The 23,586-nt window shown below is 41.9% G+C and overlaps 1 protein-coding gene and 1 long non-coding RNA gene across 4 annotated transcripts in view; one reads left to right on the top strand and one right to left on the bottom strand.

Annotated features, from left to right (window-relative positions):
• The window catches only part of LOC311080928 (cytidine monophosphate-N-acetylneuraminic acid hydroxylase-like), a 40,150-nt gene extending 16,956 nt beyond the window's left edge, over positions 1-23,194 (top strand). For all 3 annotated transcript variants that reach the window (XM_084111173.1, XM_084111175.1, XM_084111174.1), the window contains 10 exons: positions 73-216; positions 13,251-13,425; positions 13,531-13,647; positions 13,730-13,845; positions 16,228-16,336; positions 21,492-21,740; positions 21,839-21,957; positions 22,063-22,148; positions 22,228-22,254; positions 22,788-23,194. In XM_084111173.1, the coding sequence (XP_083967299.1) occupies positions 73-216; positions 13,251-13,425; positions 13,531-13,647; positions 13,730-13,845; positions 16,228-16,336; positions 21,492-21,740; positions 21,839-21,957; positions 22,063-22,148; positions 22,228-22,254; positions 22,788-22,939 (1,294 nt within the window). In that variant the 3' untranslated portion in view covers positions 22,940-23,194. The remainder of the gene's footprint in view (positions 1-72; positions 217-13,250; positions 13,426-13,530; positions 13,648-13,729; positions 13,846-16,227; positions 16,337-21,491; positions 21,741-21,838; positions 21,958-22,062; positions 22,149-22,227; positions 22,255-22,787) is intronic.
• On the bottom strand, positions 6,176-8,072 carry LOC311080943. The gene is made up of 3 exons (XR_014605767.1): positions 7,953-8,072; positions 6,565-6,639; positions 6,176-6,294 (listed from the first exon to the last, which is right to left on the bottom strand). It is a non-coding gene; the product is annotated as an uncharacterized lncRNA (long non-coding RNA).
• Positions 23,195-23,586: the final 392 nt, after the last annotated feature.

Below are 23,586 nucleotides of genomic sequence, written 5' to 3' on the forward strand. Positions count from 1 at the left end.
TGAATTATTCCGGTAGTGTATATAACAGTCATCAAAATGTATTATGAAGTAACACTCGAACATGATTAACAGGTACATAAAGGAGACGAATATCAAGAACAGCCCAGCAGACCTGAACGAATCAGTAAGAAAGAGCTGTCCAAACACCTTAACCTGGACACCTTTACCCGGTTCTGTCCTGGATCTGGCCCTCGCGTTAAATGACACATCTAAAAGGTATCATGGCTTTATTAGCATTAGCATGTAACTTTCCCCATTCCTTTATTAGCATGTAACGTCCCCATGGCTTTAATAGCCATAGCCTGTAGTGTTCCCATGTCTTTATTAGCATTAGCATGTAGCGTTCCCATGACTTTATTAGCATGTAGCATTCCCATGGCTTTATTAGCATTAGCATGTAGCGTTCTCATGGCTTTGTTAACATTAACATGTAGCGTCCCATGATTTGCGTTAGCATTAGCATTTGGCATGTGAACATGTTGACGTAGTACTCCATATGGACATGTTGATGTAGAATAGTTCTCCAGCTAGGGCTGCTGCGAATGCGTCCTCTTCAGTGCTGGCTAAAACCACGGGTCCCAGCTCACGCGTGGCAGTTCCTATGTCACAGAGCGAGTCAGGCTTTTACAGCCGCTACTTCCTCGTCCCCAAAAAGGATGGTGGTCTCAGACCCATCCTAGATCTCAGACACCTGAACAAAGCGCTTATGACGCATCCGTTCAAGATGTTGACAACCAAACAAATTCTCGCGCATATTCGCCCGGGAGATTGGTTTTTCTCAGTAGATCTGAAGGACGCCTATTCCAAATAGCACCCCATCACAGACCATTCCCGAGGTTCGCATTCGAAGGACAGGCTTATCAGTACACAGTACTACCATTCGGCCTCTCTCTAGCACCCCGTACCTTCACAAAGTGTTCCATACAATACAGCGGCACTCGTCCCCCTGAGACAGTGGGGAGTGCGAGTGTTGGCTCATCATAGCCCAATCGGATGAGCTATTAACAACTCACAGAGCCTGGCTCCTCAACCACTTAGAATGCCTGGGCCTCAGGATAAATTTGTCCAAAAGCACACTATCCCCCAGCCGGAATATCTCCTTCCTGGGTATAGCGCGCCTCACAGAGCCCTGACCCCCTGGAAAGCGACCGACTGGTATCGGCCTGGCGTGAGATTGGGTGTGATCTCGAGGAGAAAAACAATCTCGACAGATGCCTCCACCTTTGCGAGGGCAGGCCCGTCTCTGGTCTGTGGTCGACCTCTTCGCCTCAGAAGACAAATATTTTTTAGAAAGAACAGGGACGCGCTCACCCGTGACTGGCCGAGCAGCCCTCTGTACGCATTCCCTCCTGTCACGATGCTACCACAGGTCATCGAAAGAATCAGGGAGTGTAGATGTGCAGTGCTGTTAATAGCCCCCCTCTGGAGAACCCAGTTTTGGTACCCAGAGCTGTTACAGCTGCTGGAAACAACCCCATGGCCGATTCCGCTGAGGAAAGACCTCCTCACACAGGCGAACGGAATGATTTCGCACCCCGTCCCGATTTATGGGCCCTCCACGCATGGCCCCTCAACGGGTACCCGGGTATCTCCCAGGTTTCGGAAGCGAAAGCGCCCTCAACAAGGCGCCTGTATGCTCAGAAATGGGCAGTGTTTTCTGGCTGGTGCGCTTCACAAAACGTAGACCCTCATTCATGTGAAGTACCGAGTGTGTTACAGTTTATTACAGCATTTATTACATCTCACGCCAGGCCGATACCAGTCGGTCGCTTTCCAGGGGGTCAGGGCTCTGTGAGGCGCGCTATACCCAGGAAGGAGATATTCCGGCTGGGGGATAGTGTGCTTTTGGACATTTTTACAAGAGCTACTGGACGCGGGTCGCACCCCCTCCACGCTCAAAGTCTATGTGGCGGCCATAACAGCGTTTCACGCTACGATAGCTGACAAACTGCTGGGAAGAAACAACCTCATTGTGCGTTTTCTCAAGGGCGCTAGGAGGTCAAACCCTCCGTGCCCCCCATCTGTGCCTATCTGGGACCTCTCCAAAATCCTGGAAGCCATGAAGGGTCCCCCATTCAAGCCACTAAGGTCAGCGGACCTGAAGTCGCTCTCGCTCAAAACTGCTTTTCTGCTGGCACTTGCTTCAGTCAAGCGAGTGGGTGATCTACAAGCCCTATCTATGAGCGCTTCCTGCTTGGAATTTGGGCCGAACTACTCCAAGGTCGTTCTTAAACCGAGGCACGGTTATGTCCCTAAAGTGCTCTCCACTCTGTTGTTAGAAATTCTAGTCTGCCTCGACCCAGATTCCACTCCAAACTATATTTTAGAATGAGCTCATCCCCAAAATGGCTTAATTATCATAGAGATGAAAGAAAGTCAAGTTATATTGTTTCTTCACCATTTGGGTTGATCACATCCTGAACAAATGGTAGTCAATTGTAGAATGGGAATGGGTGTGGGACACGGAGAACCTTCTCAGACAATGGGGTGTCACAACTTCATTAACATACAGACAACAGCTGTTGCAACAAGAGCAACTTCATTTACATTAAGAAGAGGATCAAAGGTTTAAGATTTGGATGTTCTGGGTTCATTCTGACGCCGGTGAACCCAAGGTGCTTTGTGTACCTTGCCACTGCTATGCTGTAATAAACTTCATTTTTGAGATCTTCGACGTCCACATCATTTTTCTTACATTGGCGAGCCACCCAGCGAGGAATTTCCAACAAAAAAAGTGGGGATAGATAAGAAAAAGCTGTTTTCTTTCATTTATGCTGTTTTTTGTCAGGGAACCCCCTCGTTTAAAAAAAATTTAGAAAGGAAAATTTTAAGGACAGAAGAGAATTTGGTTTATTCAGTATTAGCAAGAGGAGTTGTTAAGCCTATTCCGTACAATTTTGTTTAAGAATCTAAGGGAGCTGAATCAACCCGAAGCAGTGTGGTGGCAGAGTTGTATTGGAATTGTTGTTTCTAAAGTACTTGAAACAAAGTGCTTAAGTGTAAAGTTTCTAAAGTAACTGAAACTTGGTGTTCGTCTGTTATAATTCTGTTAAGATTCTAAAGTAATTGAATCAACCCTAAGTAGTGTGGTGGCAGAGTTATATTAGATTGGTTGTTTCTAAAGTAACTGAAACAAATGTGTACGTTTCTAAACGATTGTGAAGTTGTAATAATTCTGAGTAAATTCTAAAGTAATTGAATAGACCCGACGCAGTGTGGTCACAGGATTATTTCACAGCTATTGTGTGTTATAGTGTAGACTAGTGAGTCGGACGCGCCGTGACTCTGTAAAGTTTAAAACAACAACCCGAAGCAGTGTGGTTTTGCCCGACGTACAGTGGTAGTGTTTTAAATTGGAGAAATATTGTTTAAGCCAGTTTTTATTGTTAAATACAGTTTAAGTACTGTGGCTAAGTAAGTTGTTTTAAGAAAATAACATAAAACCCGACGTAGTGTGGTTTTGTCCGACGTACTATGACAGTGTTACATTCAAAGAAATTTAAGGTCCAAAGGACTGTGACTCTGATTAAGTTTAGAAGTTTTGGTCAGTGTGCTGGTTATGTTCATTTGCGCTCGAGCTGTGAATAATTAGACTAACGAATATCTTAAAGCAACTAGATAACGTGTAGTCATTTAAATCAGACGATTGTGTCACATGTCTGTCCTGTCTTGTGCTGCACATGGGTGTTTGTTGTTTTGTGCCATGTGCTCTCCTGTCTATTGTCTAGCCCCTCCCATCTTGTTATCTAATTATTGGTTAATTTGTCCCACCTGTCCTTCTCGTTTCCCTCCTTTGTTTGTTCCCCTATTTAGCCTCCCTGTGTTTGTAGTCCTGTGCTGGTTCGTTGTCCGAGTTACCTGTCCTTGATGTTCCTGTCTGTTGGATACCTGAGTTCTGAGTTTTTGTACTTCGTCTGTGTTTGTTTATTAAATCTCCTCTGCACTTGAATCCTCATCTCTCGTTTAGTGTTCCGTGACAGAACGAACCAGCCATATGTGGATTCAGCGGAGCGAGATTTTTTCTCCAGAGGAGGATAAGGGAAATTCCATTTCCCTATTTGAGTATTTCTCCAGATGCGCTCAAAGGACTTTGGAGGAGGAGAGCACCATGTCAGACGGTGATCAGATCGGAGGAGGTGGTCCGGTGGTCCGGAAACGGAGGAGGAGAAGGAAGACCTCCTCTGTGACCATTCCGGTGGTCCCAGTTCCGGTGGTCCCGAGTCCGGTGGTCCCAGTTCCGGTGGTCCTGAAACACAGGAGGAGGAGAAAGGTTCCCTCCGTAATTGTTCCGGTGGTCCCAGTATCGGTGGTCCCGAGTCCGGTGGTCCCGAGTCCGGTGGTCCCGAATCCGGTGGTCCCAGTTCCGGTGGTCCCAGTTCCGGTGGTCCCAGTTCCGGTGGTCCCAGTTCCGGTGGTCCCGAGTCCGGTGGTCCCAGTTCCCATGGTCCCGAGTCCGGTGGCCCCGAGTCCGGTGGTCCCAGAACCCCCCATCATCAGTCCTGCCATGGCCAGGAAGGCCGTGTTCCTCTTATATGCAGTGGTGGTACTGCATGCGTGGAGGAGACACAGTGCGCCTGCCGAGCCTGGGTCTTCGGACAAGATGGCCGCCGCCGAGCCTGTTCACGTCACGCCTGCTGAGCCGATGGCTGCGTTCGAAACCGCATACTCAATGAGTAGGTACTTAATTTCAATAAGTACTTACTTAACGAGCGCTAAAAGAGTAGGTACTTTATAGCCAAATCTCGTTGAGTATGAATGCGAGCCGGACATCTGCCATGTTGACGTTATCATGTGACCTACGACGCGTTATCACACGCGCAACAACTTAAAAGATTAGAACGACACGTTTAATTAATCTATCTGTACATATCTTGATTTTGATTAAACTTGCTCATTTTGTGGTCTTTATAAAAAAGAAACTGCTGCCCATTTATTTTGTGAATACATTTAGGGTTGATTTAAGTTCTTATATTTAACCCTACTAATGTGACCCACCCTTTTATCCTTAACGATATTATTTATTTTTATTACTGAATCCCAAAATTGTCATCTCTTGAATATGTTAACTTATTTATTTTATATCCAAAAATTTTCATCCACAAGCAAAAGCGGCTTACTGCTGCTTTATGTTTTCTTCTTTTTCTTGTTGAATTTAACTCTCGTTTCATCCCTCAGGCCTAGGCCTATAAATAACAAAAAAAAAAGCATTTTTTAAATGTATTATAATGAATTATCTAAGAAAATATATATTAAGATATCTCATATTATGTATGTAAACCCATAATATATATATATATATATATATATATACACACACACCTCATAACATCAGTAACTCGACAGCCCTACCTAGAACGGGTTTCCTCAGCGTTTGTAATGTCTGCACAAAGGAGACCTTGGACAGCTGTGCAAAGAATCGCCTTTGGAGAAAAATGATATAATTCAATAAAACAAACAAAATGTAATGTATGTCATATGACACAGCTATGCATGAATACACTCTAGATGTGTATATAGTGTAACATATCTACATTTTCATTCAAACAATTAAATAAAGCATTAATTAAATAATTATATTTTATTTACTGACAACAATGAGAAATATTAATAAATTAGTAAAAGAATGAATGAAAGTCACCATCACACAATAAACAAATGCATATACAAGTCAACACATGAAACAAAGCTTTATTCAAACTACAATCATGTATGTAGACTACAGGCGCTGAACCCCACATCCTTCTGCCGTCTCAACACAGCGGTTCCCATTCTGTGGCTTTATTCTGATGAATCAGCTGACCGCCAGAGGTGAGCCGTTCCCTCGTGCCGGAGGTTGTTGCGTATAGTGTTGTGCTTCACAATCTAAAGCAATAAGGGCAGGTGGAGTGATGGAGGGTCTCGTAAGGCTGGTGGAGGGTCTCATAAGGGCAGGTGGAGCGATGGAGGGTCTCGTAAGGCTGGTGGAGGGTCTCATAAGGGCAGGTGGAGCGATGGAGGGTCTCGTAAGGCTGGTGGAGGGTCTCATAAGGGCAGGTGGAGTGATGGAGGGTCTCATAAGGGCAGGTGGAGTGATGGAGGGTCTCGTAAGGCTGGTGGAGGGTCTCATAAGGGCAGGTGGAGTGATGGAGGGTCTCGTAAGGCTGGTGGAGGGTCTCATAAGGGCAGGTGGAGCGATGGAGGGACTCATAAGGGCAGTTGGAGTGATGGAGGGACTCATCCATGGCACCATCTCCAGGATTCAGCTCTGGGCTCCTCATCCTCAGTGCTCACACCAGCCTGCTGACATTTCAGATCCTACAAAAATGCACAAACATAACACAAAAGCAGTCATTTTAACCGCACAATGTCATTTGATTTCAGTATTATTTAGAAGACAAAAACGCTTTTCACAAATGCCGCCATCATCTTCCCTTGCAGGTCCTGCTCCACAAAAGCTGTGCAGCAAATGCACAGAAATCAAGAATCAGAAAGGTGCTGTAATAGCTCTGTTTGAAATTACAATAATTAAAATAAACTACAACTTAATATTTAAATAGTTGTTATTAATTTCTGTAGTATACTCACTCAAAGCCTTTGATGGCAGCATTCAGCTTCATGAGCCACTCTCCACCGGATAAACACACATCTGTTCATCTGACCCTGTAACACCCAGACGAGATTCACATTACCTCTGTGATATATGAGCTCAACACTACATCTACATGTTGGGGTTGTTTTAACTTTTTATCCAACATAAATGTTCCTCAATTTATCAACAGTAATGAACAAATAAAATAGATAACTTATGTTTAGTTACTTTATAAATTTGTTCTACATAATAGCACACATTCATCACTCAGATGTCTATTTCATGTTGTGATGTGCTCTTCTGCAATACTTACTGAAGATTTTCCTGTCAGATGTAAATATACATTTAAAATAAGCATCTTTACGATGTATATGGTTTATGTAAATCCACGTTAGAGACGTAACTTATGTGTCCTTACTGGAGCTCCTGTTAGCTAACGTTATACATAATAAAACGTGTTTTTACTGAAAAATCACAACTATACTATACTGTGTAACGTCTTTACACCTTCAACAATTCAACAGTTTACTCTACAGTAGTTCAACACATGCAATTTTAACACAAAGAACCAGGCCCGGTTCTAGAACCAGATCACTGAGGGTGCTTCTGAATATAGTGAGGGTGCTGCTTACATAATCGTAGGAAATAGCTCAGTCATCAGTCTGAAACATAGTATCTCAAAATTGGGGATGTTGTATACAACAATACTACTGTTATTGCTGTTATGTTAAACAATATACGATCTGGCAGTAAATTATAGAATAGCATGTAAACAAGCAGCAATCTTCACTTTGCAAAACATTAAAACATGCCACACATAGCCTACTTACACTGTGGTGATACCCTTGTTGTAACCGGCTTCAACTTCAATTGAACACTCCTAGAATGGCCAAAAGTCACTGCCTTACACACGTCTCTCTCCATGACGGTGAGAGACACATTTTTACATAAGGCAGAAAATGTACCAAGAACATCCAACCTAACTTGAACATAAACACACGTAACTTTACTAACACAAACCCCAACCATATTGCTGTAATAACGCATAAATCAACTCCCAACAAACAATTACCCATAATGCACTAGCGCTGACTGCCGGGTCTGTACAATATGACAACCATGACAACACATCAACACCCAATCAGTCATTCATTGTTAGCGTTATGCATAAACATATTGATAAAGCACTGCTGCAGTAACGTTATTACACCAAGGTATTGCTGCTATATTCTTTATGACAACTCCAATAACAACAACAAGCAGTTCAAAACAATTGACAGCAAAAGACCAAGAAGCTGCGCTAGCTTAGCGTTACACAACACACATAACGTTACACAAAATACTTATTATTGAGCATGCTACAATTATTAATAATAATACTTACAGGTTGTGATTCGGAGGAGGAGGAAGAAGCTAATCCAAATATATTCAGTACTGTAACCTTCCTTCAAACGGCTTGCGAATCCAGACTTGAAAGCATTTATGTTGGAGAACATTATGTTGGAGAAACGTCATTAAAATGACGCGAGGTTCGGGCTAAACTTCTGTGTTAGTAAATATTAACTGTAGCCACTGACTCTTCACATGCTTGTCCCTGGGCAGTGGAAAAAAAGGTTAAAAAAAGCCATTTTCTTATGTCCATGATGATTAAAAATGGACACTTATTTTTACGTTACCTAAAGCCCCGTCTCAGAAAGTCAGCTAACAAAATTTCTGAGCGGGAAGCATGCACGCAAGCAAAGTGGGCAATTAAAGAGACAGCTTCACCTTTTGCGTATCGCGATCACGAAAGGACAACTACAATGCATTAAACATGAAAGCATAACGAAATAATTTATTTAATATATATATATTTGTTTAATTTTATTAATTTATTTATTTTGTGTAGGCTATCCTATTATAGGCAAGAGTGTGAAATCCGTCAGTGTTTTATTTTCGGCAAAATCTCGTTTATGTGTGCTATTAATAATTTTTCATCTGAGGGTGCTTTCACTTTTATTTGAGGGTGCTTAGCACCCTCAAGCACCCCCGTAGAACCGGGCCTGCAAAGAACCGTGTTTACTCACATTTGAAAGCACCCGCGTCGCTGATCTCTGCGATGTTTAATAATGACGCATCCTCTCGCGTGGCCTCCTGGGATAGAAGAGTATCCATCGCTGAGCACTCGAAAATCTGGCCGGAAGCAGTAAACCATCCGGGAACTTCTCGCCTACTCTTTTATGAATACTGATGTTTCGAACGTACTGCTTCCTTCACATACTGTTTTCGCCTACTATATAGTAGGAAAGTAGGCATATTCGAACGCACTTAAGCCCGAATCTCGCGATAATTAGGACGTCACCCAGGTAATTCTCGCCTAGTCTTTTGGATGCGTACATACTTTTTCGCTCGCCTACTCTTTTTCCCATACTAAATAGTAGGGAAGTATGCGGTTTCGAACGCAGCATGTGTCTTCGGACAAGATGGCCGCCGCCGAGCCTGTTCACGTCACGCCTGCCGAGCCTGGGTCTTCGGACAAGATGGCCGCCGCCGAGAGTGTTCACATCACGTCTGCCGAGCCTGTGTCTTCGGACAAGATGGCCGCCGCCGAGCCTGTTCACGTCATGCCTGCCGAGCCTGTGTCCCCTGACAAGATGGCCGCCGTCGAGCCTGTGTCTGTTCCTGAGCCGGTGGTGTCTGTTCCTGAGCCGGTGGTGTCTGTTCCTGAGCCGGTGGTGTCTGTTCCTGAGCCTGAGCCGGTGGTGTCTGTTCCTGAGCCTGAGCCGGAGCCAGTGTCTGTTCCTGAGCCTGAGCCGGAGCCAGTGTCTGTTCCTGAGCCTGAGCCGGAGCCAGTGTCTGTTCCTGAGCCTGAGCCGGAGCCAGTGTCTGTTCCTGAGCCTGAGCCGGAGCCAGTGTCTGTTCCTGAGCCTGAGCCGGAGCCAGTGTCTGTTCCTGAGCCTGAGCCGGAGCCAGTGTCTGTTCCTGAGCCTGAGCCGGAGCCAGTGTCTGTTCCTGAGCCTGAGCCGGAGCCAGTGTCTGTTCCGGAGCCGGAGCCAGTGTCTGTTCCGGAGCCGGAGCCAGTGTCTGTTCCGGAGCCGGAGCCAGTGTCTGTTCCGGAGCCGGAGCCAGTGTCTGTTCCGGAGCCGGAGCCAGTGTCTGTTCCTGTGGTCCGCCCGGGACTCCCGAACTTTGTGTCCCGCCCTGGACTCCCGAACTTTGTGGGCTTCCCTGGATTTCTGAACTGTCCATTCCCCTTGCCCCGCCCTGGTCTGTCCCTCCCGTCCCGCCCTGGTCTGTCCCTCCCGTCCCGCCCTGGTCCGGGTCTTGTGGAGCGTCTGGTAGCCTCTCCGTAGGGAGGGGGTAATGTCACATGTCTGTCCTGTCTTGTGCTGCACATGGGTGTTTGTTGTTTTGTGCCATGTGCTCTCCTGTCTATTGTCTAGCCCCTCCCATCTTGTTATCTAATTATTGGTTAATTTGTCCCACCTGTCCTTCTCGTTTCCCTCCTTTGTTTGTTCCCCTATTTAGCCTCCCTGTGTTTGTAGTCCTGTGCTGGTTCGTTGTCCGAGTTACCTGTCCTTGATGTTCCTGTCTGTTGGATACCTGAGTTCTGAGTTTTTGTACTTCGTCTGTGTTTGTTTATTAAATCTCCTCTGCACTTGAATCCTCGTCTCTCGTTTAGTGTTCCGTGACAGATTGTGAATACACGAGAGACTGTAAAGCCCGATAAAACTTTAAAAATGGAAGAAACGATTGTTAAATACATCGCTAAACACGGTTCTCAGGAAATGTTTGACGGAATAGAAAATATTGTTGATAAACCATATGAGTGGGCTATCTCCAAGTTTGAAAATTATCCCAAAATGCCTGGGAACAAAAAAGGAAAAATCGCAAATGCGCTTCAAGCTGTTTTTGCTTCCTACAAAGTAACCAGGAAGAGAGTAGATGAGTTAGAAGCTGAAAATGAGCAACTCAGTGTCGGGGTAATTTCGGAAAAAAATTTACCAGGCTAGTGAAACGATATAGAAAGAAGAAAAGGTCAGGATGCAAAATGAGATTGCACTTCTTAGAACTAACAATAGTATGCTTAGATCTTATGTGGAAACATTGTTCAATTATTTGGAAGAAGCGAAGACGGCTTGTCAGTTCATGATAAAGAATGGCACAACTAAGAAAAATACAAGTAAGACATTGTTAGGGGTCACATTGTGTAACCCAGTTCCAAAATGCCATATTTACAGGAAGACAGGACTGAGGGTTGGGAACAAGATTCTCAGTCATTCAGAAGCCAATACTCTGACTGTAGAGTGAGATTTCCCATGGCACCAGTCCATGCTACTACGACTATGCGTGCTTGTGAAGGAAGGGAAGAACCAATGACTTCTACCATAGTCCGAGGATTTAATCCAACTGAACTGGTAAATTTGATCCTGCCAAACAAGATCCATTAGATTTTCTGAAAAACTTGTAGGAATATGCTGAAGTTTACAATTTAACAGATGGTGATGCATGCGTTTTGTTAAGAATGTGCCTGCCTGACACTTTGTCTGGAGCCTTAACTCAGAAAGTGAAGGACAGAAAGGCTAATAAGTCAGAGAGGAAAAAGGCACTGCTTGAAGTCTTAGGTGTGATGTCAGTTAATTGGGATAAAATATCTGAGATGCACATGAGGAAAGGGGAGCATCCAGCAGCATTTTCAGAACGATTATTGGAGATGTTTAAAACTTTCAGTTGCAATCCTGATATTACTAAGAATGATGTCAGTTTCAAGTCTGCCTTGATTAACAAATGTGACCCACTCAATTTTTTTTTTTTTTTGCTAAGATTTTTGCAAAACACATGTATGATGGAAATATGGCCCATTCTGGTTTAATTTGGAATGTAACCTTTAAAGCGGTATTACAGCATAGCAGTGGCAAGGTAGGTACACAAAGCACCTTGGGTTCACCGGCGTCAGAATGAACCCAGAACATCCAAATCTTAAACCTTTGATCCTCTTCTTAATGTAAATGAAGTTGCTCTTGTTGCAACAGCTGTTGTCTGTATGTTAATGAAGTTGTGACACCCCATTGTCTGAGAAGGTTCTCTGTGTCCCACACCCATTCCCATTCTACAATTGACTACCATTTGTTCAGGATGTGATCAACCCAAATGGTGAAGAAACAATATAACTTGACTTTCTTTCATCTCTATGATAATTAAGCCATTTTGGGGATGAGCTCATTCTAAAATATAGTTTGGAGTGGAATCTGGGTCGAGGCAGACTACAATTCCTTACACTGTTCAGAGCACAGGTAATTTCCCTGATAGCTCTCTCCTCACCAGATGATGAGAGTGATGCGTATTTACTCTGCCCTGTAAGGCCTCTCAAGATTTATCTGGAGCGCTCTGCTTCGTTCAGGCAGTCAGAACAGCTCCTTGTATGCTTTGGCGGCCGCACTAAATGTCTGGCCGTCACAAAGCAGAGACTGTCGCGCTGGATTGTGGATGCTATCGCGCTAGCTTATAAGTCCAAAGGCCTTCTTTGCCCCTTGGGCGTCAGAGCTCACTCCACGAGAGGCATGGCCTCTTTGTGGGCCTGGTCCAGTGGAATACCCATTGAGGACATTTGTGCGGTGGCCGGCTGGGCCTCACAGTCCACATTTGTGAAGTTTTATAACTTGGAGGTACCCGCCTTACAGGCCAAGGTTCTCTCAGTGTAAAAGTGTTAAGCCCCCCCCACGGTGAACTACGGTTCCTAGTTATCCAGCATATGAAGCCCGTCTAAAACTCGCTTATATTAGGGTCATGCTTCCCTTGTGATTCATACTATGCTTGGGTAACGGTAGAGCGAAGTTAGCACGCACAGCGTTTTGAATGGGGTTCCCATAGCGTAAGCTAACTTTACGCAATACGAGAGACCTCTCGAAAGGGAACTACTTGGTTACTGGCGTAACCTCAGTTCCCTGAGATGAGGGAACGAGTATTGCGTAACCCACCGTGCTACTGTGCTAGGATCAGGGGATCGCTTCAGTCGTTTAAACCTGGAGCACCTAGGCGAGACACGCCAATATATAGCCTCTGACCACACCCATACTGGCGGGCTCTGACGCGCCAGGGCGCCAAGCGTCCTGATTGGTTCTCGCGTCAAAGCCGCCTCGCCATAGGTTCGTGCAGTTGCCGCAGCACAGCCAATGACCGCTCCCACGTTTAGTTGTGCTCGCTGTGCAGCTGCACCACGTTTTAAAACTGCACTGCGTTTGCTTCAATATTCTCGAGAAAAGGAGGTTTTCCCATAGCAAAAGCTAGCCTTACGCAATACTCGTTCCCTCATATCAGGGCACTGAGGTTACGTCAGTAACCAAGTAGTTTCTTTTATTTGATGTAACAAAAATATTTTTTAGGCTTTTAGTTTTAGTTAACCATAATAACCAAGCATGATTGAATAATTATGCATTTTATAAATGCATATTCAACAGTAGAAGTGTAATCTGTAAACTATTTATTTGTAAACATATTGACTGTAATCTCTGACATTGTTTTTCTACCTTTTTTACGTTTATTGTTTATAGTTTTTGAGTATGCATCTGTTTAATTTTGATTTGAGAATTATGTTGTTATCATATTCATATATGCATGAGTGAATTAGCATGTAGCATGAGTCTCTGTGATTATGTCTGCCTGTTTTTCATTTTCATTTCTGGTTTTAATATCATAACCATAGGAGTGCCATCACTGAACCGCCCAGCGGTACAAAGATCTATAAGGACAGTTGGGACTTTGACTTGTATGTGGATGAACTGAATGCTTCCATTACAGCTGAAAACTTTAAATACAAAAGCTGGATCCCGTACTATTATAACTGGGCAGGATTTAAAGGCTACAATCTGGTCATTCGGGTAAATAATATTTTTTATAGCTAAACGGCAGGTGGATCTCACACATGCACAAACAAACACGCACACAGATGAGTTAAACTCTAACACTGAGTGTTTTCCCATCAGGTCATAGAGACGGATGATGATTTCAAACCCCTGCAAGGAGGTTACGACTATCTAGTGGACTTTCTGGACCTTTCTTTCCCAGACACGCGCCCGGAGAGAGATCACGCGTACGAGGAGGTGACCTGATTCGAGTCCTGTAGCACAGACTGTGTTGAATGAGATATGCACTGATTTTAATATCTGAAACGTGTGTGTTTAGATCAAGAACAGAGTGGGCGTGATGAGACACGTGGTTTTGAACGGGCTGCTATGGGACGACCTGTACATCGGCTTCAATAACAGAATGAGTCGAGATCCTGATGTTTACCACCACAAGTAAAATACAATCATCACAATATGAAAAGGAAAAATACATAAAAGCATATAAGTGATGTATCAATTGGAATTATCATGTTTGGGATTTTATGCATTTACCATGGTATTTGCATGCTACCCTAAAGCACTCTTAGGAAAAAGGTTCAGTGAGGTTCTATATAGAACTCTAGTGTTCTTGAATTTTAATGGCAAAAATAAGTCTTAAATTATTGCATTATAATTTCATGTTCAACAGGGTTTTTTTTTTTTTTTTTTTATCAATTAAAGGAGCATTGCGTAGGTTTTTGCTTAAAAAAATCTTTAAGATAGAGTTTTCATTTGTACATGTATGAGCCAACCATGATGTAATAAAAAGAATGACACCTTGACTGTCCACCACGGTTGCCTCTAGCAGTCTGTAGGCTCAATTGTGTGTGGAGGAGTCGGGCCCGAATCGGCGCGAAAATTCACAAAATGTGACGTCATGCGCGTTCTCGTCTACTTGGGCTTACATCCGTACGGCACGGCAGCCATTATTAGTAAGCAGCGGCAATCGGTATTGTTTTCAAATGGTGTTTTCTTACCTCAAACATTATGCTGGTGAATCTCAATGAGCCGTCAGTGGTTGCTGCGGCAACCCTGGTTGATGTGGTCGTGCTCGTATGAGCGTGTGCGCACCGAGAACGAGCATGAGACTGGCTGCAGTTCCTCTAACGGCCACTGGTGTCAGTAACTCAGTAACTGTTAGAAATTGCAGAACCTACGCAATGCTCCTTTAACTAAAACTAAATACATTAAATGATCCCATGATGGAACCCCTAAAAGGTTCTATATAGAAACTTTTCTTCTAAGAGTGTATGAAGGTTTTAACGTTTAAAAAAGTAAAAAAAGTGGGGCAAAAAAGTATTTAGTCAGCCACCAATTGTGCAAGTTCTCCCACTTAAAAAGATGAGAGAGGCCTGATTTTCATCATAGGTACACTTCAACTATGAGAGACAAAATGAGGGGAAAAAATCCATAAAATCACATTGTAGGATTTTTTATGAATTTATTTGCAAATTATGGTGGAAAATGAGTATTTGCCCAAAGCATGATGTTTCCACCCCCATGCTTCACAGTAGGTATGGTGTTCCTTGGATCCAATTTTCCTCCAAACACGACGAGTTGAGTTCTATTTTGGTTTCATCTGACCATATGACATTCTCCCAATCCTCTTCTGGATCATCCAAATGCTCTCTAGCAAACTTAAGACGGGCCTGGACATGTACTGGCTTAAGCAGGGGGACACGTCTGGCACTGCAGGATTTGAGTCCCTGGCGGCGTAGTGTGTTACTGATGGTAGCCTTCGTTACTTTGGTCCCAGCTCTCTGCAGGTCATTCACTAGGTCCCCCGTGTGGTTCTGGGATTTTTGCTCACTGTCCTTGTGATAATTTTGACCCCACGGGCCACGGGGTGAGATCTTGCGTGGAGCCCCAGATCAAGGGAGATTATCAGTGGTCTTGTATGTCTTCCATTTCCTAATAATTGCTCCACACAGTTGATTTCTTCACACCAAGCTGCTTACCTATTGCAGATTCAGTCTTCCCAGCCTGGTGCAGGTCTACAATTTTGTTTCTGATGTCCTTTGACAGCTCTTTGGTCTTGGCCAGAGTGGAGTTTGGAGTGTGTCTGTTTGAGGTTGTGGACAGGTGTATTTTATACTGATAACAAGTTCAAAAAGGTGCCATTAACACAGGTAACAAGTGGAGGACAGAGGAGCCTCTTAAAAAAGTTGTTACATGTCTGTGAGAGCCAGAAATCTTGCTTGTTTGTAGGTGACCAAATACTTTTTTTCCACCATCATAATTTGCAAATAAATTAATTAAAAATCCTACAATGTGATTTTCTGGATTTTTTTCTTCTCATTTTGTCTCTCATAGTTGAAGTGTGCCTATGATGAAAATTACAGGCCTCTCTCATCTTTTTAAGTGGGAGAACTTGCACAATTGGTGGCTGACTAAATACTTTTTTGCCCCACTGTATATATCTATATATTAGTTTAACTAATTAACTTATTTAATTCAAATTTTCATATATGAAATTATTTTATTTCAGATTTATTTTAATTAATGAAAACAATTTTTACGTTTTAGTGTTAACACTAGATTGTTTTATGTGTTAACATGAGATAACTACATTAGTTAAAATGAACTAAGAATGAACAATATCATTTATCAGTCATTTAATGTTTGTTAATGCATTAACTAATGTTAACAAATGAAAGCTTATTTTAAAGTGTTACCATTTTAGTTTAAGTTAACAATAACAACATGTACAACCACTTTGCTAACATGATGACAAAAACATTTCAGATCAGAGAAATACAAGCAGTGGCATTCATGACTATTACTTTTCACCGGCAGGTTCTGGAATCATTTCCAGACAGAACTGCCACTATCAGGGCCAGACTGGGATCATTTCCTTCAAACTGCCAGTGAAACGGACGCGCCAGAAGAGAGCAGTAACGCATGTGTGCTGTCTTAATTTGTTCATTTGAATTACAAGGATATTTTGTTCTGGGTCATAACATTGTTTATGTGGTTTTGGGAGTGTGAGGGGTGTGATGATGCTGCTTACACACACGTTTGGAAATTTCTTATGTAATGTTAAAGTGTATTATTTTATCTGGAATACTTGATTCTGTGCACAAATAATTTTGCATAATGGTGCAAAACCGAATGATTGTTTGTTTCCCCTAGCAGCTTCAAAGATTTTCTTCAAAGCTGCGCTATACACTCACCTAAAGGATAATTAGGAACACCATACTAATACTGTGTTTGACCCCCTTTCGCCTTCAGAACTGCCCTAATTCTACGTGGCATTGATTCAACAAGGTGCTGAAAGCATTCTTTAGAAATGTTGGCCCATATTGATAGGATAGCATCTTGCAGTTGATGGAGATTTGTGGGATGCACATCCAGGGCACGAAGCTCCCGTTCCACCACATCCCAAAGATGCTCTATTGGGTTGAGATCTGGTGACTGTGGGGGCCATTTTAGTACAGTGAACTCATTGTCATGTTCAAGAAACCAATTTGAAATGATTCCAGCTTTGTGACATGTTGCATTATCCTGCTGGAAGTAGCCATCAGAGGATGGGTACATGGTGGTCATAAAGGGATGGACATGGTCAGAAACAATGCTTAGGTAGGCCGTGGCATTTAAAGGGTAACTAAACCCCTGGTCAGAGCCTGACTCCACCCACTGGCAATATTTGAAAAATGCTAGAAAAGTGGGCAGACCCCAGCGGAGATAGAGGGGACGAACCGTGAGCGGGGTGGGCGTGCACCTGAGAGTCCTGCTGTCAGACTGTCTAAAATGGATAGTTTGCTCACAGGGTCGCAAGACGACGTAAATATGCATCTGATGAGTTTTATCGAGTTGATGTCAATAGCGCGCGCTCTCTATAGGCATATTCATATTTTGCCGCTATGTGAAAAAATCCAGCAAAATGCGCCGACACTACACCTACCACTGTACTAAATACAGATAAATCTACGCTAGCTCATCCAAGGGCGTGGTGAGCTCGTACCAAGGGAGGGCGTGGTGAGCTGGAACCTGCCTACGTCACGCAGTACCGCAACATCCAATAGGAAAATTCAACTGCATTAGCCACCGTTCAACCTGAAGAGGGCAGCACTTTATACCCAAATGTCAAAAAAGTTACTCGAATCAATGAACAGCACTAATAAAGCCCCATTCTTACAGATCATTAACTAAAAAAAGTTGGTTTAGGGTTTAGTTACCCTTTAAACGATGCCCAATTGGCACTAAGGGGCCTAAAGTGTGCCAAGAAAACATCCCCCACACCATTACACCACCACCACCAGCCTTCACAGTGGTAACAAGGCATGATGGATCCATGTTCTCATTCTGTTTACGCCAAATTCTGACTCTACCATCTGAATGTCTCAACAGAAATCGAGACTCATCAGACCAGGCAACATTTTTCCAGTCTTCAACTGTCCAATTTTGGTGAGCTCATGCAAATTGTAGCCTCTTTTTCCTATTTGTAGTGGAGATGAGTGGTACCCGGTGGGGTCTTCTGCTGTTGTAGCCCATCCGCCTCAAGGTTGTGCGTGTTGTGGCTTCACAAATGCTTTGCTGCATACCTCGGTTGTAACGAGTGGTTATTTCAGTCAAAGTTGCTCTTCTATCAGCTTGAATCAGTCGGCCCATTCTCCTCTGACCTCTAGCATCAACAAGGCAATTTCGCCCACAGGACTGCTGCATACTGGACGTTTTTCCCTTTTCACATCATTCTTTGTAAACCCTAGAAATGGTTGTGCGTGAAAATAAGTAACTGAGCAGATTGTGAAATAATCAGACCGGCCCTTCTTGCACCAACCACGCCACGCTCAAAATTGCTTAAATCACCTTTCTTTCCCATTCTGACATTCAGTTTGGAGTTCAGGAGATTGTCTTGACCAGGACCACACCCCTAAATGCATTGAAGCAACTGCCATGTGATTGGTTGATTAGATAATTGCATTAATGAGAAATTGAACAGGTGTTCCTAATAATCCTTTAGGTGAGTGTACATTTGCTTCATGTCTCTTTTTCGGTTAAGTTTGCTATATTATTGTCATGTAGTTATTGTTTATTAATGAAATGGGTTTGAAATGTTTGTTTGTTTTGTGTTGCTGGTATTTGGGAGACACTGACAATTAACTATTACCATCATTGAGTGTTCAGGAGGAGTCACTAAACACTGGGATATTATGAGATGCTGATCACTTTATAATCAACTACTTGAATTACTGTACAAAACATTTAGAAAATAAATGCTTTAAAAGACTGTGTAATTTTTAATAACATGGGGGGGGGGGGATAGGACACATAAAATAAGGAAGAAATATTTCATATTTATATTCAACTTTTCACTCAAACTTTTATTCTGATTATATATTAACAAAAAATGGATTTCCACTTTTAGTTTCAGACTTTTAAACCCCACTGTAATATAAAGTAAATATGTAAAGTATAAACTACATAAACATGTACATATTTGTTTAGTAGTTTATTAATAATGATTAATAAACTATAAAGTTATGAATATTTTAAATTGTATTCATTTTTATATTTGATTGTCATTTTTATATTTTTCTTATATTTCCATTACACTTTTTTTTAGTTTTAGCAATTTTAAGAAACTTACTCTATACTTAATTTATTTCCGTTAAATGCCACAGCAACCCTTCTAACTTTTTTTAAGTTTAAGTCGTTTTTAAGATAATATAATTTGTAATAAAAAAAAATCATTAAAAAAAAAACATTTTCATTGGAAAAAAAAAGACTTTCACTTTTAGACTTTTAGATACACCATAATATAAAAAAAATATAGACAAATATAGACATCAGTGTTATACCACCCCCACCCCCAAATCATTCTTGTCGGTTATTGGCTGGAACACTGTTTGTTATGTTTCGTGGTCCAGGCTTGGCCAGTTTGTTTTTGTTGCCGTTTGTGGAGCCTGGGCTGTCTACAGAGACCGCGGTTTTTTTACAGTGTGTTCTGGGGACAGGCAGCTAGCGGATAGTGAGGAGATGTTTGCTGTATGTGACAAAAAATGTTTCAGCCTAAAAACGTGTGACATCGCTTAGAGCACCTTTAAATAAAGCCCTGCTTTAAAGCCCTGCCCTGCGACCACAGTTTCACCACATCTGCATACAGGTTGCTCAATATGCCGAAGAACATGTTCAATTATTTGTTTCAAACATGATTGCACAATAAAAACTAGTTTTGTGGTAGAGATGCCACACTCATTAATCAGATTAAAACCTTCATCCATTCCACATTCGATGGAATTCTGTGAAACATTACATTCGTGTATGTCCTTTGCTTGTTCTCACAACCTTTTGCTACGCAGATAATTACCATGTTTGCTGTAACTGTAGCTGTAACTTCTCAAAAAAAACAATTCAAAAGCGAAGACACTCACTGCAGATCACGCGTGTTGTTCTTCTGTGTTTTGACTCCTTGCACACCGGTACGTTGACAGAAGTCGTGGGATTTCATGTGTTGCGTGATATGTCTGCGCCCAAGTAGCTGTGCTTCGCCTAAGTAGCCGTGCTTCGCCTGTGCTTCCCCATAATATAGTCCCAAGTCAATATCTGCCTAAGAAATCGCCTAGTGTTAATCTGCATCGCTATTTGTACTCGTTGTGAATACGCAGGCCACAAGAAGTAATTACATGGTTTTTTTTTGTTTTTTTTATCACTTTTACTCAGGACATGCTAGCTGGCAACAAAGGATTCCATTCATTGTGCTAAGCTAAGCTAGCGCCGACCCTGTCAAACTAAAACAATGCATGCACTGAGACAAAAATGCATTTACCCACCTATCTAAATGTATGAAAGAATGTGAATAAGCCCTATTTCAAAAAACGGTGGAGTGTTCCTTTAAATGGAGCTGAAAGTCATGTGGACGAAGTCAGTCATCAGTATTGTTTTCTTCAAGAGTGCTCCTACCTTTTTAATGTCAGTTACATAAAATGTTAGTTTGGTCTAATTTGAACTGGAAAATTAAGACTGATTACCTCTTGTCTAACGGCTTTGGTCAGTTTTCTAAACAACGTTTGAATCACAATTCTTATCATTCGATATCTTTTTATGTACCGATTTGGACTGGACGAACATCTCCGCGTTTATTACAGAGGTGGGAGTGTGTTTGTGGGCGTTACAGAAGGTCATGTGCTGTGTTTGAGTGCATCATAGTTTTCTTTTAATTTATTATTTGGTGATAAATATTTTTTTACAGTCTATGGTATTTACCAGAAAAGTTGTTCTGGTAATTTTACTTACATTTTCTGTGTAAAAGGGGCATGTGTCTTCATACCTGCTCCTGGTCTTATAGTGCATGACTAATTGGTGCACATTACAAAAATAAAATTAAATACAAAAATCAAATCAAAACGTAATAACTTGCTACGCCTCCGAAACAACTTTCATTTTTATATGACGTCATGAATCGTTTTTTGAACCACGTGACTGCTTTCTCAGGATCCAATCAATTCCTCATAAAACCAACCCCCATTCTACATTATTTTCTTATGTAATGTCCTGTTTCAAACAAAAAAATTAGTTTAACTCTTAGTTTCAGACATTTAAACCAACACTACTGTGCAGTAAAATAAATATGTAAAATATAAACTACAATAAACAGTGTTGTTTTAGTATTATTTATGTTATTACAGTATTTATTAATATTTTGAATGTTCTTTTCAAATTGGCTTTTCAGGATCCAATCAGTTCCTAATAAAACTGGTTCTACATTTGTTTCCCATGCAATTTCCGGTTTCACCAGATAAGTAACATGTATGTACTGTTGGTAAAGAGAGAGAGAGAGAGAGAAAAAAAAAGCCTATGTTGATTTGTTGGTCTTGGCTGGTTTAAAGTCTCCCAAAAAGTAGAACATTGAGCTCCCAAAAATCCTCTAAACCAGCAAACCATTTTGAGGTTTGATTTAAGATGTTTTCTCAGCAGGGAATGAACAGAATTGCCCAATAGATGCAAAGGCATGAATGTGTAAAGGGCAGTTTGCATGTGGGTCTACAGATTGGATCTGTCATAAGATTACATCATTAATCACAAATGAAGCCATAATAAGCCTATGTGTGTGTGTGCAGACGTGGGATGAAGGGCTGGCGGTGACAGCACGGGCCTGGGCGAGATTCTGTGTCTTTGAACATAACATTCACCTTAAGGAAGTGAGAAGGATGCACCCTACGTTCACTTCTGTGGGTGAAAACATCTGGGCTGGATATCCGTACACCCATTTCACAGTGAAATCTGCAGTGAAGTCATGGGTGGACGAGGTCCAACATTACGATTACCGTCAGAACCAGTGCTCAAAAGTGTGCGGTCACTACACACAGGTACACACTCAGATCTGGTTAAAGCTCAACCAAACACTCAAGTGTTCAAGCATAAGTGAATGAGCCCTCTCTGTATCGCCTGTTTTCTGCACGTAAAGGTTGTTTGGGCAGACACGTACAAGGTTGGTTGTGCCGCGCAGGCCTGTCCTAAAGGTGTGGCAGAAACGTCGTTCTCAACAGTGCCAGGAATCATATTTGTGTGCAACTATGCAACAGCGTGAGTATGAAAACCACATTTGCAGGTGCGGAGAATTCTGAACGGTGCATTTTATGCAAAGCATGTTTTCGTACTGTTCACACACAACAACATTGTTTTCAACAGAGGCAATTATTACGGCGTTGCTCCATACAGAGAGGGGTCATCGTGCAGAGGATGTGGTCAGGACACGTGTGAAAACAAACTCTGTCGTAAGTGTCTGTAGGCTAACAAACATACTCATCCTTTCCAACAACCGCTTTACTTCACATCGCTCTCGTTCTTTCACAGAAAACTCCACCCGCGATGCACTGCAGAGTAAGACAAGCCTGATCTCTCAATCTGAATGCACAGATCTGCTCACTTCACTCACAATTATAAATGTCTGACTGTCATCGCAATACAGCAAGTGTCTGTGTCTGCGCACAAATGCTTTTGATGGCGGAAGCTGATTATGTGGCATTAAGCCATAAAAAACTACACAAGATTTCATAAATATGCATTAATTAGGACGAATATACACTCTTAAAAATAAAGAGTCCATGGGTGTTTCCGTGAAGAACCTTTATTTGACCTTTGATAGAATGAAACCACTGAAACCACTGAAACAACTACTATTTGGAGACACTAAAACTAGACTGTAAATCATATTTTCGATGTTTATGCATTTACAAAAATAGATTTTTTTTTAACAATTCTGGCTCTGAAGCAAAACTAGTTGAGAAACACTGCGAATGCAACGGCATTCAGACATTTGTAAGAGCGACTGGAGTGTTTTGGGCGGTTCTGATTATCTTTTCAACAACAGCATCCTGCTATCAAGTCCCCTAAGCATGAGTGTGTTTGTGTAGGTTATCGGTGGACTCCAGACTGGGACCCTGTGCTGTCCTCCTGCGGCTCCTTCTGCCTGTCGGTTGTGATTATTAGAGTCATATCTGTCCCACTCATGTTTGCCTGCGTTTATTGGCTGAATTGCCATCATAACCTGTTTGCATACGAGTGAAACAGCTTGAACTCATATGCAAAAAACTAAAGTTCACATTCAGACAATGCCATATATCCTCAGGGACAGGGAGGAACATTAACTCTTTGATGCACTTTACATTAAAAGAGTATTTTAGAAGAAAATTATGCATTAAGTTTGTATTTATATATTGATATTGAAATTTGATTGGATCAAATTTCCCACGACGCTCTTGTAAAAGAGATTCTTAATCTCAATGTGCTTCTTTTCTATAATAAAGGTTATAATAAGTGATCTTTATTTTATTTTTTGCATTGACATTTTCATATCAGTGAAGCACATTTACCTCACAAATTCTCATTTCTGCTATGCAAAATCTCATTCTCATGAACTTTCGAATATCTATAGATCTCAGTAATATTTTAAACACTTTACAATAAGGATCCGCTCACTATCAGTTGACATTATACCTAATACATTAGGTATAATGAACTAAAAAATAAATACTTTCACAGCATTTATTCATCTAGATTAATATTTATAATATAAATTATATATATTCACTACCTTTTAATATTTTATACTAACTTTTAATATTTCAAATTGTAAAAAATATTAACAATGGACACACTGCGACAAAAAAATAAACAAAGGTTTATGCTTAATATAAGAAAAAATATCTGTCA

The sequence above is a fragment of the Abramis brama genome, assembly GCF_963993115.1.
Source record: "Abramis brama genome assembly, chromosome: 4".
In the NCBI taxonomy this organism is placed as follows: Eukaryota; Metazoa; Chordata; class Actinopteri; order Cypriniformes; family Leuciscidae; genus Abramis; species Abramis brama.